Raw genomic sequence first — 16,054 nt, 5'->3', positions numbered from 1 at the left:
TTTTTTTTTTTTTTTTTTTTTTTGTGACACAGCCTCACCCTGTCACCCAGGCTGGAGTGCAGCGGTGTGATCACAACTCACTCCAGCCTCGACGTCCCCAGGCTCAGGTGATCCTCCCACCTCAGCCTCCCAAGTAGCTACCACTACAGGTACATGTCACCACACCTGGCTAATTTTTGTATTTTTGGTAGAAACAGAGTCTCACCATGTTGTCCAGGCTGGTCTCAAACTCTTGGGCTCAGGAGATCCACCCTCCTCGGCCTCCCAAAGTGCTAGGATTACAGGCATGAGCCACCACGCCTGGCCCTCATTTTTTTTTAATGAAAGTATTTCAATAAGCTGAAACCTCCTTTAACCACCAGCCCAATCCCAGTGACTTCCCATATGAAACTGCTGCTTCCAGCCAGATGTATGGGTTTCCAGATCTTTCTTTTTCTAGTTATATACTCTCCTAACTCCGTATAAAAATCTCACATTTTAATGGGATTTTATAAATATATACATGGCATCATACTGGGTGTATCACTCTTTTTTTTTTTTTTTTTTTTTTTTTTTTTTTTTTTTTTTTTTTTTTTAAAACAGAGTCTTGCTCTGTTACCCAGGCTGGAGTGCAGTGGTGCAATCTCGGCTCACTGTAACCTCCACCTCCTGGGCTCGAGCGATCCTCCTGTCTCAGCCTCCCAAGTAGCTGGGATTACAGGTGTATGCCACCATGCCCGGCTAACTTTTTGTATTTTTAATAGAGACAGGGTTTCACTGTGTTGGCCAGGCTGGTCTCCAACTCCTGACCTCAAGTTATCTGCCCGCCTCAGCCTCCCAAAGTGCTGGGATTCCAGATGTGAGCCACCGCACCTGGCTGGATGTATGATTCTTTAGCCTGCGTTTTTCACACTCTAGGATGTCTTGGAACCATTTCCATGTGCCAGCATAAAAAGTCACCTCCTTGGCCAGGGCAGTGGCTCACACCTGTAATCCCTGCACTTTGGGAGGCCAAGGTAGGTGGATCACCTGAGGTCGGGAGTTCAAAACCAGCCTGACCAATGTGGAGAAACCCCGTCTCTACTAAAAATACAAAATTAGCCGGACATGGTGGTGCATGCCTGTAGTCCCAGCTACTCGGGAGGCTGAAGCAGGAGAATTGCTTGAACCTGGGAGGTGGAGGTTGCAGTGAGCCGAGATTGTGCCATTGCACTCCAGCCTGGGCAACAAGAGCGAAATTCTGTCTCAAAAAAACAAAATCCACCTCCATCTGCACTGCTGGGTAGGATTCCACTGAATGGATATACCACATTTTCTTTAGCTACATCCTCATCAAGGGAAGTTTAGGTGTTTTCCAGTTTCTCACCAGGATGATGGACATTTTATACAAGGCTTTTGCAGGTGTTACTCTGGGTCAGAAAATAAAAATCCCTCGAGACAGGGATTGCATCAGAGCCCAGTCCTCAGCCCCACTGCACCTCACCTGTGTCAATGCTATGGGAACCCTTCCACCGTCTCTGCCAGCAGATCCCATTCAGACCCCTATAAGATACTCACACTTTGACCTGGAAGAGACCAGAAGCACCCTGCAGTTTGTGTGGATAAGTCTCCCCTCTGACTTACAGTCCCCCCACCCTCATACCTAGGAGAGGGATGGCAGCACTGAGGGTTGTGGGATTCTCTTCCCTGGAGGCTCCCCCATCCTCATGGCCTCTGCACAGTCCAGCTCCCTTCCAAGCTGGCTCAAGGGGTAACTCGATCCAGGTCAGCTGGTGGAGTATGAGGTAGCGTCTAGCTGAGCGTCACGGTATTTTATTAAGACCGAAATGTGATCGCTACTGTTGTCACACTTTAGCGCCCCCAACAATCCCCTTCCAAATGAGAAAAACAGAGCCTCCCCAAATGCCTTTCCCCTGACATCAAAGAAAGCGCATGGAACCCTGCCCAGGGGCCTGAGCCCGGGTGACCCCAGGAGTGGCTCCAGAGCTTAAGGGAAGGCCTGGGGGGCGGACGGGGTGTTTTTCCAATTTCAGGCAAAGCAGTGAACTGGGGGATACCTGTTCATTTTGTTTCCTCTGCGCCTGGGTCTCTAAAGTCAGCGGTTGCCTTTAAAATCCCATTTTCCTTAACATGTGAGGATTGCTTGTCCTAGGCCATCCTTTATATGGCCATGGGTCAGAGGTCTCAGACTCACATGCCTACAGGGGCCAAGGATCCAGGTAAGGTAAACTGAAGCAAGCCCAGTAGAGATGGTGGGAAACTGTAAATGGATGCCCTGGCTGAAGGAGGTAGCTGAAAATCTGGAGAGAGAGCAAGAACAAGAAGAGAAAGGGAAGAGGAGGCAGAGAGAAAAGAGAGACGATATCCCCCAAGTTTACGTATTGCCCATTGCTTCAAAAAAATTTAAGCATGCGATGGGCTAAGTAGATATGTCTCCAGGCCAGTTTGCAGGCTCTTCCCTAACTGAACTTACCAACACAGTAGAGAAGCTGCCAGTCTGGCTCCCTCACCCGTCTAGAGCAGCACTGACCGATAGAGATTTCTGCAATGATAAAATATCTGCACCGTTCATACAGTAACCACTGGCTACATGTAGGTCTTGAGCACTTGAAATAGGACTAAAGAACTGAATCTTTAATGTTATTTAACTTTACTGAATTTCAATGTAACCGTAAATAGCTACAGGCAGCTAATTGCTACCATATTAGAAAACATGGCTCAAGATTCTTTCAATGTAGAGAGTATCATCATGCTTGACTACTGCAGAAAAGATCACTCCTTCTTGGGGAGAGTGGATAAATTATACCTGAGACCACCAAGCATTGATCAGAGTCCTGGGTAAATAGAAAGAAAGGAAATACAAAATAATGAGCAGTAAAAGCTTAGGTGTAACCAGATGTCTGCTGGCCCAAGAGTGGTCACTCAGTGTCCTTCCAGTCCCCCACTTCCCAAAGAGTTTCTCATTCAGGGTCACCCTTCAGCATCCACCGTGTTCTTGGCCATCTGCTTATTCCCATTTGCCCAGAGCTGACCCCTAGGAAGCCACCTGGGGGGAACTTCCCTGCTGCCATTGGTCTCCAGGCCTTAAGAGCACACCACTGTCCAAACCCAGGGTGCTGCCTGTGGGCCACAGAGATGCAGGGTCCTATGCAGAGGTGAGAATGGCAGTCACACTTTGTCATCTGCCACAAAGTTGCTGTGCCTGGGCCCATGTGTGTCAAGGACTCTGGAAACAAGCCTCACCTTCCAGCAAAACCCTTTCTAATCTGAAACCCATTCAAGGGGCCAAAGAGGGACCAGCAGCCACACTACCCTCTTGTCAACCCCTCTCTCAGATTCCAGGCCAGCTCCCCACAAGGCAACCAGGGCTGCCCCAGATGCCATTGACCCCTCCCTTGCCTCCCTAAACATCACCGTAACAACAAGACTACCTTATGTATCTTTAAAAAATTAATGAGGAGGCCTATAATCCTAGCACTTTGGGAGGCCACAGCAGGGGGATCACTTGAGCCCAGAAGTTCAAGACCAGCCTGGGCAACATCTCTATTTTTTTTTTTTTTTTTTTTTTTTTTTTTTTTTGAGGACGGAGTCTCGTCTGTTGCCCGGGCTGGGGTGGCATGGCCGGGATCTCAGCTCACTGCAAGCCCCGCCTTCCTGGGTTTACGCCATTCTCCCTGGCCTCAGCCTGCCCAAAGTAGCTGGGACTACAGGCGCCCGCCACGCGTCGCCGCGGCCCTACGTTTTTTTGTATTTTTTTAGTAGAGACGGGGTTTCACCCGGTGGTTAGCGGCCAGGATGGTCTCCGACCTCCTGACCGTCGTGATCCCGCCCGTCTCGGCCCTCCAAAAGTGCTGGGATTACACGGCTTGAGGCGCACCGCCGGCTGGCCTCTTTTTTAAAGAAAGAAAAAAAATGAATGAGGCAGGGGTTTCGCCCGCATCCGCCCTGCAAAGCTTTAATATTCTCAAAGATAAAATTCAAGGCTTTTGGCCAGGCGCACCTGCAATCAGTTAGCACTTTGGTACGGCCGAGACTAGAGGATCTCTTGAGGCGCAGGGCCGTTTGAAACCAGCCCCTGGCCAACAATAGCAAAACCTCATCGCCTCCTAAAAATTGAGGCTAAGGCATGGTGGCCCCACCACACCTGTAGTCCGGCAGCTACTCGAGAGGCTGAGGCCCTTGAGAATCACCTAAACCACAGGAGTGGTGCAGTGAGCCCTGAGATTGTGGCCCACTGGGCACCTCGCAGCCCTGGGTGACAGAACGCGCCCGCACCTCTGTCTCAAAAAAAAAAAAAAAAAAAAAAAAAAAAAAAAAAAAAAAGCTTTTTGCTTGTCCAATTGTCCTAAAAAGAGATCTATTCAAAATGTTGAAAATACGCCTTTCTTTCAGCTTCTCTCCTCCCATCAAGGGTCCAGAGATGTTACAACCAATTTTTTCTCAGTAGTCAAGCTCAGAGTGTCATGTACTTCTCCTCCAGCAGTCTTTGTAAGGAGGCAGCTGCCTCCAGAAATCACCTTACAACTAAAATGTGGGAAAATGTGTAAGATCTTAACACAGTGGTAGAAACTAACGTGTGCAGCGCCCACTGTGCACCTGATACTGTTCTCAGTGCTCTCATGCAGCATCTCACTTCTCCTCACCTCATCTGGAAGGGGGTTCAGTTATCAGGTCCATTTATCAGTCAGGCCTCAGGGGTTCACGAGGGTCATGCCCCTCGCTCAAGGTCACACACTGGGAAGTGGTTGGATCCAGGATCCAGGCCCAGGTGGTCAGATTCCAGAGCCTGCACCCTGAACCAGTACTGCAGGGGCTGGTACCCCCGCACACTTTTACCCCATCAACATATCATCATATCACTCTGCCGGCATCATGAAGGGCACTCATGATATGTTTGCCCCATCAGCATATCATGAGTGCACTTCATGATGCAGGCGGAGCTGGTAGTTGTGCATCATGTAGGCTCCACATGGGACGTGGGATCCCTCATGACTCTTGGCTGCAAAGTGCCAGAAACCCAGCTGCATTCAATTAATCTGAAAAGTTGATCAGGAAGGGGAACATCACACACCAGGCCTATTATGGGGAGGGGGAGTGGGGAGGGATGGCATTGGGAGTTATACCTGATATAAATGACGAGTTGATGGGTGCTGACGAGTTGATGGGTGCAGCACACCAACATGGCACAAGTGCACATATGTAACAAACCTGCACGTTATGCACATGTACCCTAGAACTTAAAGTATAATTTAATAAATAAATAAATAAATGGACCTAAAAAGAAGAAGAAGAAAGAAAAGTTGGTGTATTTGTTCCTCAGGGCTGCTGTAACAAATTTCCACCACTTACTGCCTTCAAACAACACACCTGTGTCCTCTTACAGTTCTGGAGGTCAGGAGTCCTTATCAGTGTCACTGGGGTTCCTTCTGGAGGCTCTGAGAGGAGAAGCGGCTTTTTTACTTTCTTTTTTTCTTTTCTTTTTGAGACAGAGTCTCGCTCTGTCGCCCAAGCTGGAGTGCGGTGGTATGATCTCAGCTCACTGCAGCCTCCTGCCTCCCAGGTTCAAGCAGTTCTCATGCCTCAGCCGCCCAAGTAGCTGGGACCACAGATGTGCGCCACCATGCCCAGCTAATTTTTTGTATTTTTAGTAGAGGCAGGGTTTCTCCATGTTGGCCAGGCTGGTCTCGAACTCCTGGCCTCAAGTGATCCACCTGCCTCAGCCTCCCAAAGTGCTGGGATTACAAGTGTGAGCCGCCGCGCCCGGCCCTTTGGTTTTTTGTTTGTTTTAGTTTTTCTTCCAGTGGCTACTTGTGTATATCGACCGTGGCCTCTTCCATCTTCAAAGTGCATCACTCCAGTCACCCTCTCCTTTCTGTCATCAGATCACTCCTTCCCTTACAGGGACCCATGTGATTCCATTTAGGGCCCACCCCGACAGCCAAGGAAAAACTTCCCACTTCAAGATCCCTAACTGAACTGAAGTCCTGATTGCCATGTAAAGTAACAGATTTGCAGGTTCCGAGATAAGAATGTGTGCATCCTTGGGGGTTCGTTATTCAGCCCAGTACAGTCAGGGATGGCTCAGCTTCAGTCCGGACTGGATCCAGGGGATCAGATCACGTGGTCATGGCATCCCCCTCTCCAGCTCTCAGCCCTGCTTTCCTCCGCAGCTCCAGGCTTAATCCACCATTCAGCAGCCCCAGGGAAGAGACAGCACCTCTTCCAAAAGTCCCAGCCAACATCCCCGGGCTGGTTCCCATTGGCCCACCTTAGACTACATGTTCATCCTTGAAGCAGTCACTGTGGCCAAGGGGACCTTGGGTCCCTGATTGGTTGGGCCTGGGTCATGGGCCCCATTTCGTTGTCCCCACGCCGTTTTTTTGTTTGTTTGTTTGTTTGTTTTTTAGACAGAGTCTCGCTCTGTCACTGAGGCTGGAGCACACTGGCACGATCTCAGCTCACTACAACCTCCGCCTCCTGAATTCAAGCAATTCTCCTGCCTCAACCTCCTGAGTAACTGGGATTACAGGCACTGCCACCTCACCCAGCTAATTTTTGTATTTTAATAGAGACAGGGTTTCATCATGTTGGCCAGGCTGGTCTCAAACTCCCGACCTCAAACATTCCACCTGCCTCAGCCTCCCAAAGTGCTGGGATTACAGGTGTGAGCCACCACGCCTGGCCTCCACCCCATGGTCTTGTCCCGCAGAGAGAGGTATTTCCCCAAGGAAACTGAACGGGAAACAGCACGGCATTGGAGTTTGTTGACTGGCAAGCCCGGGGGATAGTGCCTGGCACATAGTAAGTGCTCGGTAAATGATGATCGCAGAGCATGGGGCACAGCAGGTGTCCCTCCAGGAGCTAATACTTGAAAAGCACAGGGTTCACTAAGCAGGTGAAAGCAGGAGAGCATTTCAAGCAGGGGGAACACCTTCAGCGAAGGTCCACCGTATGGCTGGGGTGACCGTATGTCTGGCCATACCTGGGAAACTGGGGACCTAGGGGAGTCCTGGTTTGCGCCTATCCCCCTAGTATAATACCAGCCCCCTTTACTGCAAAACTATCTCTGTTTGGCTGAGTAACTGTATGGTCACTTTCCTTGCAGTCAACCTGCTCATTTATAAGGAAACCAAACAGAAAAAGAGGATGAGATTGAACCTAAGGACATCTAACCTTGAGTGGCCAAACCCAGACTAGAACCCGAGCCTGATGATTCCCGATGCAGTGCTTATCCCAGCCCTCAGCTTATAAAGCCAGCTCTTAAAGCCTACATCAGATTAACCAGGCACGTTCTCTCTCTCTCTCTCTTTCTCTTCTTGTCACATTTTCCATAGGATTGTGACCAGATCCACGTTGACGACGTCTCATCAGATGACAATGGCCAAGATTTAAGGTGGGAATTTGGGGAGTCAAAAATACCCATTGATTGATCGATTGATTATCAAGTTCTCTTTCTACTAGACAGTGGGGTGGGAGAGGAGGGCTGCGTATAAGGACAAGGTGTGCCTGCCTCCAGCCAGAACTGGGACTTTTGCGTCTCAAACTCAAAAATCACAACTGGCCGGTTGTGGTGGCTGACACTTGTAATCCCAGGACTCTGGGAGGCCTTAGCAGGAGGATCACTTGAGCTCAGGAGTTCAAAACCAGCCTGAGCAACATAATGAGACCCCCATCTCTACTATAATAAATAAATGAGTAAAAATTTGTTTAAAAAATCACAACCTCACCCCTCAACCCTACAGTCTCTTGCTCATCACCTCAAATCACTAAACGCTGCTCATTTATTGCTATTTTTTTCCTGCTTACTGAGGTAATGCATACATAACAGAAAAAAATCCAACACTTAACCTGACCTCACCTCCCAAAATCACCACCATTAAGAGTTTGGTATATATTCTTCCAAGATCTGCTCAAAATGTTGAAAATACCTTTCTTTCAGTCTCTCCTCCCATCAAAGGGTCCGAGATTTACAACCAATTTTTCTCAGTAGTCAAGCTCAGAGTGTCATGTACTTCTCCTCCAGCAGCCTTTGTAAGGAGGCAGCTGCCTCTGAATATTTATTGTATTGCATGAGCATACATACCATAAGTATGATATATAATTTTTTTTTTTTTTTTTTTTTTAAGCTGACTTTCCCTCTTGTCACCAGCCTGGGAGTGCAGTGGCATGATCTTGGCTCACTGCAACCTCCCACCTCCCAGGCTCAAGCAATTCTCTGACTCAGCCTCCTGAATAGCTGGGACTACGGCGTGGCACCACCACACCAGCGAATTATTTTTGTATTTGTTAGTAGAGACAGGGTTCACCATGTTGGCCAGGCTGTCCTCGAACCCCTAAGCCTCAAGTGATCTACCCACCTCAGCCCTCCAAAGTTATGGGGTTACAGTATGAGCCACCACACCTGACCAGCATGCATATATTTTTAACATGACAATTTATACAGCCAATACTTAAAAAACGCTTCTCAAATGAATAAGTGGTGTGTCTGGTTTCTAAGGAAAACACTCCCAGGACATGGCTTCCAGGAATCAGGTAACCCACTGCTCAATATGAGACAGCTTCAGGCCAGGCACAGTGGCTCACACCTGTAATCCCAGCACTTTGGGAGGCCGAGGCACACGGATCACCTGAGGTCAGGAGTTCGAGACTAGCCTGGCCAACATGGTGAAACCCCATCTCTACTAAAAATACAAAAGTTAGCCAGGCATGGTGGCGAGCACCTGTGATCCCAGCTACTCAGGAGGCTGAGGCAGAAGAATCGCTTGAACCCAGGAGTCAAAGGTTGCAGTGAGCTGAGATCGTGCCACTGCACTCCAGCCTGGGGGACAGAGCGAAAAAAAAAAAAAAAAAGATAGACAACTTCCAGAGGAATGTGGGCTGGAATGTTCCAAGCCTACCCCTGGGAAAAGTTTATAAAAACGGAACCATGGTTAATCTGTGCTCATCCAAAATTACCACATTGAGCTATCAGATATATTATTAGACAAAATAATGTTTTGGTGATGGGACCAGTTGTTGTAACTTTATTTAGTACCTGCTTCCAAGGTGTCTCTCCCAACTTATTGCAAAAACAGATATCCAAGTTTCTGTTCCTGAGCCCTGTAAGTCCTTTCAAAGCCCGGCACAATCGGAAGTGATCAGCGGGCAGATGCCGGCTTCATTTTAATCAGCCATTCGGAAAATCCCTTCTGCAGTGCTCCAGCCCCACCAGGACTTCTCAATTGATGGAATAAATACACCCCAGATCAAGGTGAATTGGTCCTTTCCATGAAGTCATTGTTGGGAAGAGTCTTCCTTTCAAGGCAATGAGCAGCATCGTTCTGTTTCTATAAAATGTCCCGTGTCGCTAGCTGCCTTGGAATTTAGAGCCATAGTCCTCTGAACCCTGTCTCATGCTGAGCTGTTTGGTACCTCACTTTGAGAATTCTCAGCCCAAGGGTGTTTTCTTCTTGAGACACCAAATTCTCCACTTATTCATTCAAGAAACATTTAGGGAGTGCCTACTATATCCCAGGTCCCAAGCATGAAGTTCCTCTTGTTTTGGTTTTTTCTTTTTCAGTTAGCAGCAAGAACCAACCTTCAGAGATGCCTCATTTTGTGCCATGTTCTATTCCAAATGCATTACATGGGATAACTCATTGCATGTGCACAGTAACCCTAGGAGAGATGAGAGAGATGCTTTTATCTTCATCTTCATTTTACAGCTGGGGAACGTGAGGCATAGAGAGATTAAGCAGTCGGCCCAAACTCACATGACTGCTCAGCAGGGAAGGCAGGATTCAAATCCGGGCAGCCTGGCTCTGGAACCCAAGCTCTTAACAGATCCCCTGTCCATCCCGGTCACTGGTTCCTGCCCTCCCCAAGGACCTCCATCTCTTAACATCTAGACATCTCCCCATGGTAGCATCTGAGTTAATGGTCAGTGTTCACTTTTTCAAGAATAAATCCATGGCTGGGCACTGTGATTCACACCTGTAATCCCAGCAGTTTGGGAGCCCAAGGCAGGTGGATCACTTGAGGTCAGGAGTGCGAAATCAGCCTGGCCAACGTGGTGAAATCATACAAAAAATTACCTGGATGTGGTGGAGGGCACCTGTAATCCCAGCTACTTGGGAGGGGGAGGCTGAGACAGGAGAATCACTTGAACCTGGGAGGTGGAGGTTGCAGTGAGCCAAGATCGTGCCTTTGCACTCCAGCCTGGGCAACACAGCAAGACTCCATCTCAAAATAAAAAAAAAATAAAAAATAATTTTTAAAAAGTCAAAACAAGGGGCCAGGCACGGTGGTGCATGCCTATAATCCCAGTACTTTGGGAAGCCAAGGTAGGAGGATCCCTTGAGCCCAGGAGTTCAAGACCAGCCCAGGCAACATAGAGAGACTCCATCTCTCCAAAACATAAAAATAAGTTAGCCAACTGTGGTAGTGCACGCCTGCGGTCCCAGCTCCTCAGAAGGCTGACGTAGGAGGATCCCTTGAGCTGGGAGGTTACGGCTGCAATGAGCTGTGATGACACCACTGCACTCCAACCTGGGCAACAGAGCAAGACCCTGTCTCAAAAAAATAAAAATTAAAAAATAAACAAAAAAAAGGCAAACGGATGTGGATCAGGTAAGAGGAAAAGACACCACTTTTCTTGGAGAAGCTAATGAAAGCTGTAGTCCTGCTGCCCCCAAATGTACACTCGCAGCACCCTGTGCATTTCGAGGGGCTCATAGGCACCTGAAAGCCCACCTGTGGGTCCCTCAGAGCCTGCGGTCTCCCAGTGAAGATGCCCTGCACCCCCCTGCACTAACACTGTCCTTCCCCTCCTCTCTCTGCAGCACGTACAACTTCTCCGCTGATGGCTTCCACAGTTCGGCCCCAGGAGCCAACCTGTGCCTGGGCTCTGGCGTGCACGGCGGCGTGGACTGGATGAGGAAGCTGGCCTTCCGCTACCGGCGGGTGAAGGAGATGTACAATACCTACAAGAACAACGTCGGCGGTGAGTACCGTGAGCCTCGGGCCTCCGAGGAAGGGAAGCTCATCGGGATGGATGCTGTCAATTCTGTGTCCCTGCTGTGCCAGGCGCCAGGCAGAGAGGTTCACAATCAGTACCAGCCCACTTAATGCAACCCTGACGACACCCTTCGGAATAGAGCACTGGTATTTTGTCACCTTCACTTTGCGGGTGGGAAAGCTGAGGGATGGAGGCTGCATCTGGTCCAAGTTCTTTCAGGCCACAAATGGTGTGGGGTGGGCATGGGGGCGGAGTTCTCTTACCCACAGCCAGAGGCTCTCACAGGGTGAGCCTCCAAGCAGCAGCGTCAGCATCACCTGGGGATATGTTGGAAATGCAGAGTCTCTGGCCCTACCTCAGGCCTAGCAAATCTGAAACTCGGGCCCAGAATCTGTGTTTTCACAGCCCTGGAATCCCCGCTTGGATTCTGGAATTCCAGAATCCCCCTTGGAATCAGGGAGGACCTGTACCTTGAGTCTTTGCAGCTCAGATTGTTGTCCTCAGACCGACCACATCAGCATCCCCCTGGAGCTGGTTAGAAGTGCAGGGTCACCAGGAGGCAGAGTCTGCAGTGACCCAAGATTATACCACTGCACCCCAGCCTGGGCGACAAAGCGAGACCCTGTCTCAAAAAAAAAAAAAAAGAGAAGTGCAAGGTCTCAGGCCTCATCCCGGGCAACTGACTGAGAATCTGCTCTAAAAAATTTTTTTTTTATTTTTGAGACAAGATCTTGCTATGCTGCCCAGGCTGGTCTCAAATTACTTCTGGCCTCAACTGATCCTCCCACCTCAGCCTCCCAGGTAGCTGGGATTAGAGGCGTGCACCACCTGCCTGGCCCAGAATCTGCATTTTTAACAAGCCCGCCAGGTGACTGTGGAGGCATTAAAGTTGAAGAAGCCCTAGAAGTCACGGGTTCTCACACTTGGCTCTCACTGGAACCACCCAAGGAGTTTCCGTTTCTGATGGTCTTGATATCGCTACAGCCTGGACATCAGGAGTCATAAAGATCCCTGAGTAATTCTAAGTGCAGCCAAGGAGAGACCGCCCTCGCCTCAGGTACTAGGAACATTTGCTCATTGCCCCAAACAAGAAGTCTGAAGGCACTGGAGGCGAGGCTGGCTCAGCCGTAGTCTAGAGAATTCTGGAGTTCTCTAGAACAGAGGCTTTTAACTGGGGGTAACACTGCACCCTCTCCAGGAGACATCTGGGAGTCTTCCTGGTTGCCACAGTGCCTGGAACCAACCACTGGCCCATAAGGGCAGGGTTTGAGTAGGTGGCTAATAGTGTCTGCCCCAAAAGCTTCTAGGGCTGCCCCCCTCCATTCCTAGAAAGAATAGAGTCCCGGTTCTCAAACTGGACAGAACACGCTTCCAGTCCCAGCTCTACAACTTTCTAGCTATGTGGCCTTAGGCAGCGTACATACGGTCATCTTAATGAGCCTCAGTTTTTAACCCTGTCTCTACTAAAAAATACAAAAAACTAGCCGGGCGACGAGGCGGGTGCCTGTAGTCCCAGCTACTCGGGAGGCTGAGACAGGAGAATGGCGTGAACCCGGGAGGCGGAGCTTGCAGTGAGCTGAGATCCGGCCACTGCACTCCAGCCTGGGCGGCAGAGCAAGACTCCGTCTCAAAAAAAAAAAAAAAAAAAATCTATGAAATGAGGGCCGGGCACGGTGGCTCACGCCTGTAATCCCAGCACTTTGGGAGGCCAAGGCGGGTGGATCACGAGGTCAGCAGTTCGAGACCAGCCTGAACAAAGTGGTGAAACCCCATCTCTACTAAAGATACAAAAAAATTAGCTGGGCGTGGTGGCGGGCACCTGTAATCCCAGCTACTTGGGAGGCTGAGGCAGGAGAATCGCTTGAAACCAAAAGGCGGGGGTTGCACTCTAGCCTGGGCAACAAGAACAACGCTCCATCTCAAAAAATAAATAAATAAATCTATGAAACGGAGAATACAAATACTTCTGCTTTCCTGGATTATTGAGAGATTTATTGTCAATGCATACAAAAGGCATGACTCCATGCCTGGTACACAGCAGGCACTCAGTAAATGGTGGTATTTGTCATGAGTTGCTCTCAGTTTTGCTTGGGAGCCTTGGGTTCCTCTGTGTCTTCCCCTGTCCCTGGTAGCTTTCCCATCTGTTCCTTGGGACAGACTTCCTGTCGTGTTCGTGGCTGCGGTGCTAATGCAGACCATGTGCTAAGTGCAGTCCTGGCAGTAGCTAATGTTTATGGAGCACTCACTCTGCCAGTGTTGCCACCGTTTTCGTGGAATAGCTCCTTTACTCTTCACAGCATCTCTGTAAGGTAAACGGTTTTTTTTTTTTTTTTTTTGAGACGGAGTCTCGCTCTGTCACCCAGGCTGGAGTGCAGTGGCCAGATCTCAGCTCACTGCAAGCTCCGCCTCCCGGGTTCACGCCATTCTCCTGCCTCAGCCTCCCGAGTAGCTGGGACTACAGGCGCCGCCACCTCGCCCGGCTAGCTTTTGTATTTTAGTAGAGACAGGGTTTCACCGTGTTAGCCAGAGATGGTCTCGATCTCCTGACCTCGTGATCCGCCCGTCTCGGCCTCCCAAAGTGCTGGGATTACAGGCTTGAGCCACCGCGCCCGGCCAGGTAAATGGTTTTATCAGCGGTGTTGCTCAAAAGCAGAAACTGAGATTACAGAGGTTAAGTAACCTGCCAGCGTCACCCAGCCCAGGCAGAAGAGCCACAGTGGAGTCCCAGGCTGGACGACTCCACCACCTCTGCCCTTCAGGGCCACACTTGGTGGCCTCTCAGATGTGAGTGTGTTGATTGCAGGAGTGAAGCAGCAAGCTCTGGTCAGGTCCCAACCTTTGTACCCAGCCCTGCACGGAGGGAGGAGGGGAGCAAGAGGGCTCACTTAGGGGAGACAGAGATGGGGTTGGCCAACAGAGAGCATCTGCTCCCCATCCAGGTTAAGGCCCAGGAAATGCCAGGGCTTTGTCAGGCTGCTCTACTCACCCATAGCTGAGAGGAGAGCACCCAAGGCATCAGACGGTGAGGAGGCCACAGCTAGCGGATGTCAGGCCCCCTCACTATCCCAGCTGTTCCTGCACCACAGAACTAGCCAGGTGCATGGCCATGGCTTCCAGCCCAGAGATCACCACAGATCCCCACGATTCCAGGTGTGTTAGAAGGTGTGCTCGGAAGAAAGACATCTGCAAAATACAGGATAGAGAAAATACTTAGTAAATCACCATCCAGGAGGCAGGAGTTGGAATCAGGGGCCTTGGCCCGATGTCATTCCTCCCTCTACCACTTCCCATGTAGCTCTGAGCAGGTTATTTGACCTCCCTGTGCCTCAGTTTCCTCCTCGTGTGTAAACTGGAGCCAGTGATGCTGCCCAGCGTCAGTGGTAGGTGGCTAATAGTGTCTGCAATATACACAGTGTACACAAGGATTCATGCCAGGATGTTGTGAATTCGCACAGGAAAGGTGCTCAGAACGGCTCTGACACACATAAGCTCTCCTTAAGTGTTACCGTTGTTATCTGGGGAAGGTGGGAAGGAGGCCAAGCCTGGAGGAAAACACCGAGGAAGCAGCTTGAAGCACACTTCTCAGCGGGGAGCAAAGTAGGGGTGGTTGGGCAGCTGGTTACACAAGACAGCACGTCTGGAAGCCCTTTGTCAACTGAAGAGTGCTGAGCCTTGTGAGTTTGTATTGTTACTGAGGGTTCCAGCTAAGGGTCTGTGGGGAAGGTGCAGAGAGAGAGGAAAACCAGAGGCCATGTGTTCTCCTAGAGTTGATAGACTAATGAGAAGATGGGATATGTAGCCAGTAAAAAGATCCATTCATTCTTCATTCATTCACCCACGTGTCCATCGTCAAAGGCCTAGGTTGTGGATTCAACAGTGAACAAAAGAAACAAGGTCGCTGTTTGCAAAGAGTTTATATTCAGTGGGTGGAGGAAACAGATCATCAATAAGTGAGCAAATCACTTACATTCTATTTTTTTTTTTTTTTTTGAGATGGAGTCTTGCTCTGTCACCCAGGCTGGAGTACAGTGGCGCGATCTCGGCTCACTGCAACCTCCACCTCCCGGGTTCAAGTGACTCCCCTGCCTCAGCCTCCTGAGTAGCTGGGATTACAGGCACATGCCACCATGCCCGGCTAATTTTTGTATTTTTAATAGAGATGGGGTTTCACCATGTTGGCCAGGCTGGTCTCGAACTCCTGAGCTCAGGTGATCCACCCGCCTCATCCTCCCAAAGTACTGGGATTACAGGTGTGAGCCACCACGCCTGGCTTTAAATTCTTAATTCAGTCATTTCAGAGAATGATCACAGCTATAGAAGAAACACAGGAATGTGGTACAGAGCCCAGCGTGGGCAGTGGTGGCCAGGGGATACTTGGAATAGTGGACCCAGAGTCTATCTCTCAGGAAGGGATATTTAAACTCAGTATTCTGAATATTCTAGATGAGAGTCTAATAATGATAACCAAATGCCCAGAGCTGGGGGGATGACCAGTACAAGGGAAGAGTCAATCAGTTCAGCTATATTCAACTGCGTAAGTAAAAGAACAACCAACCAAAAAATAACACAAAAACAACGACTTAAACCGGATAGAAATATATATATTTTTTTCTTATATACAAGAACTGTAGGCATTCCAAAGTGGCTGAGTACTTGACAGTGTTAGGAGCCCAGGATCTCAGGATCCTTCTATCTTTTTTTTTTTTTTTTTTTTTTTTTTTTTTTGAGGTGGAGTCTCGCTTTGTCACCTAGGCTGGAATGCAGTGGCACAATCTCAGCTCACTGCAACCTCCACCTCCCGAGTTCAAGCGATTCTCCTGCCTCAGCCTCCCACGCAGCTGGGACTACAGGCGCCTGCCACCACACCTGGCTAATTTTTGTATTTTTAGTAGAGACGGCGTTTCCCCATGTTGGCCAGGCTGGTCTCGAACTCCTGACCTCAGATGATCTGTCTGCCTCGGGTTCCCAAAGTGCTGGGATTACAGGCGTGAGCCACCCTGCCTGGCCCCTTCTATCTTTGTATTTATTTATTTATTGAGACTGGGTCTCTGTTTCTCAGGCTGGAGTGCAGTGGCACAG

The 16,054-nt window shown here is 49.5% G+C and overlaps 1 protein-coding gene across 1 annotated transcript in view; it reads left to right on the top strand.

Moving 5' to 3' along the window:
• Positions 1 to 16,054, top strand: part of LOC108533311 (eyes absent homolog 2) — a 48,137-nt gene that overhangs the window by 20,054 nt on the left and 12,029 nt on the right. Inside the window, exons 2-3 of the mRNA XM_017877889.1 lie at positions 7,314 to 7,372; positions 10,800 to 10,960. Of these exons, the coding sequence (XP_017733378.1) occupies positions 7,314 to 7,372; positions 10,800 to 10,960 (220 nt within the window). The remainder of the gene's footprint in view (positions 1 to 7,313; positions 7,373 to 10,799; positions 10,961 to 16,054) is intronic.

Source organism: Rhinopithecus bieti, unplaced genomic scaffold (assembly GCF_001698545.2).
Source record: "Rhinopithecus bieti isolate Rb0 unplaced genomic scaffold, ASM169854v2 scaffold_10347, whole genome shotgun sequence".
In the NCBI taxonomy this organism is placed as follows: Eukaryota; Metazoa; Chordata; class Mammalia; order Primates; family Cercopithecidae; genus Rhinopithecus; species Rhinopithecus bieti.
The sequence above is the reverse complement of the archived record's forward strand: the minus strand, read 5'-3'. Positions and strand labels throughout refer to the sequence as shown.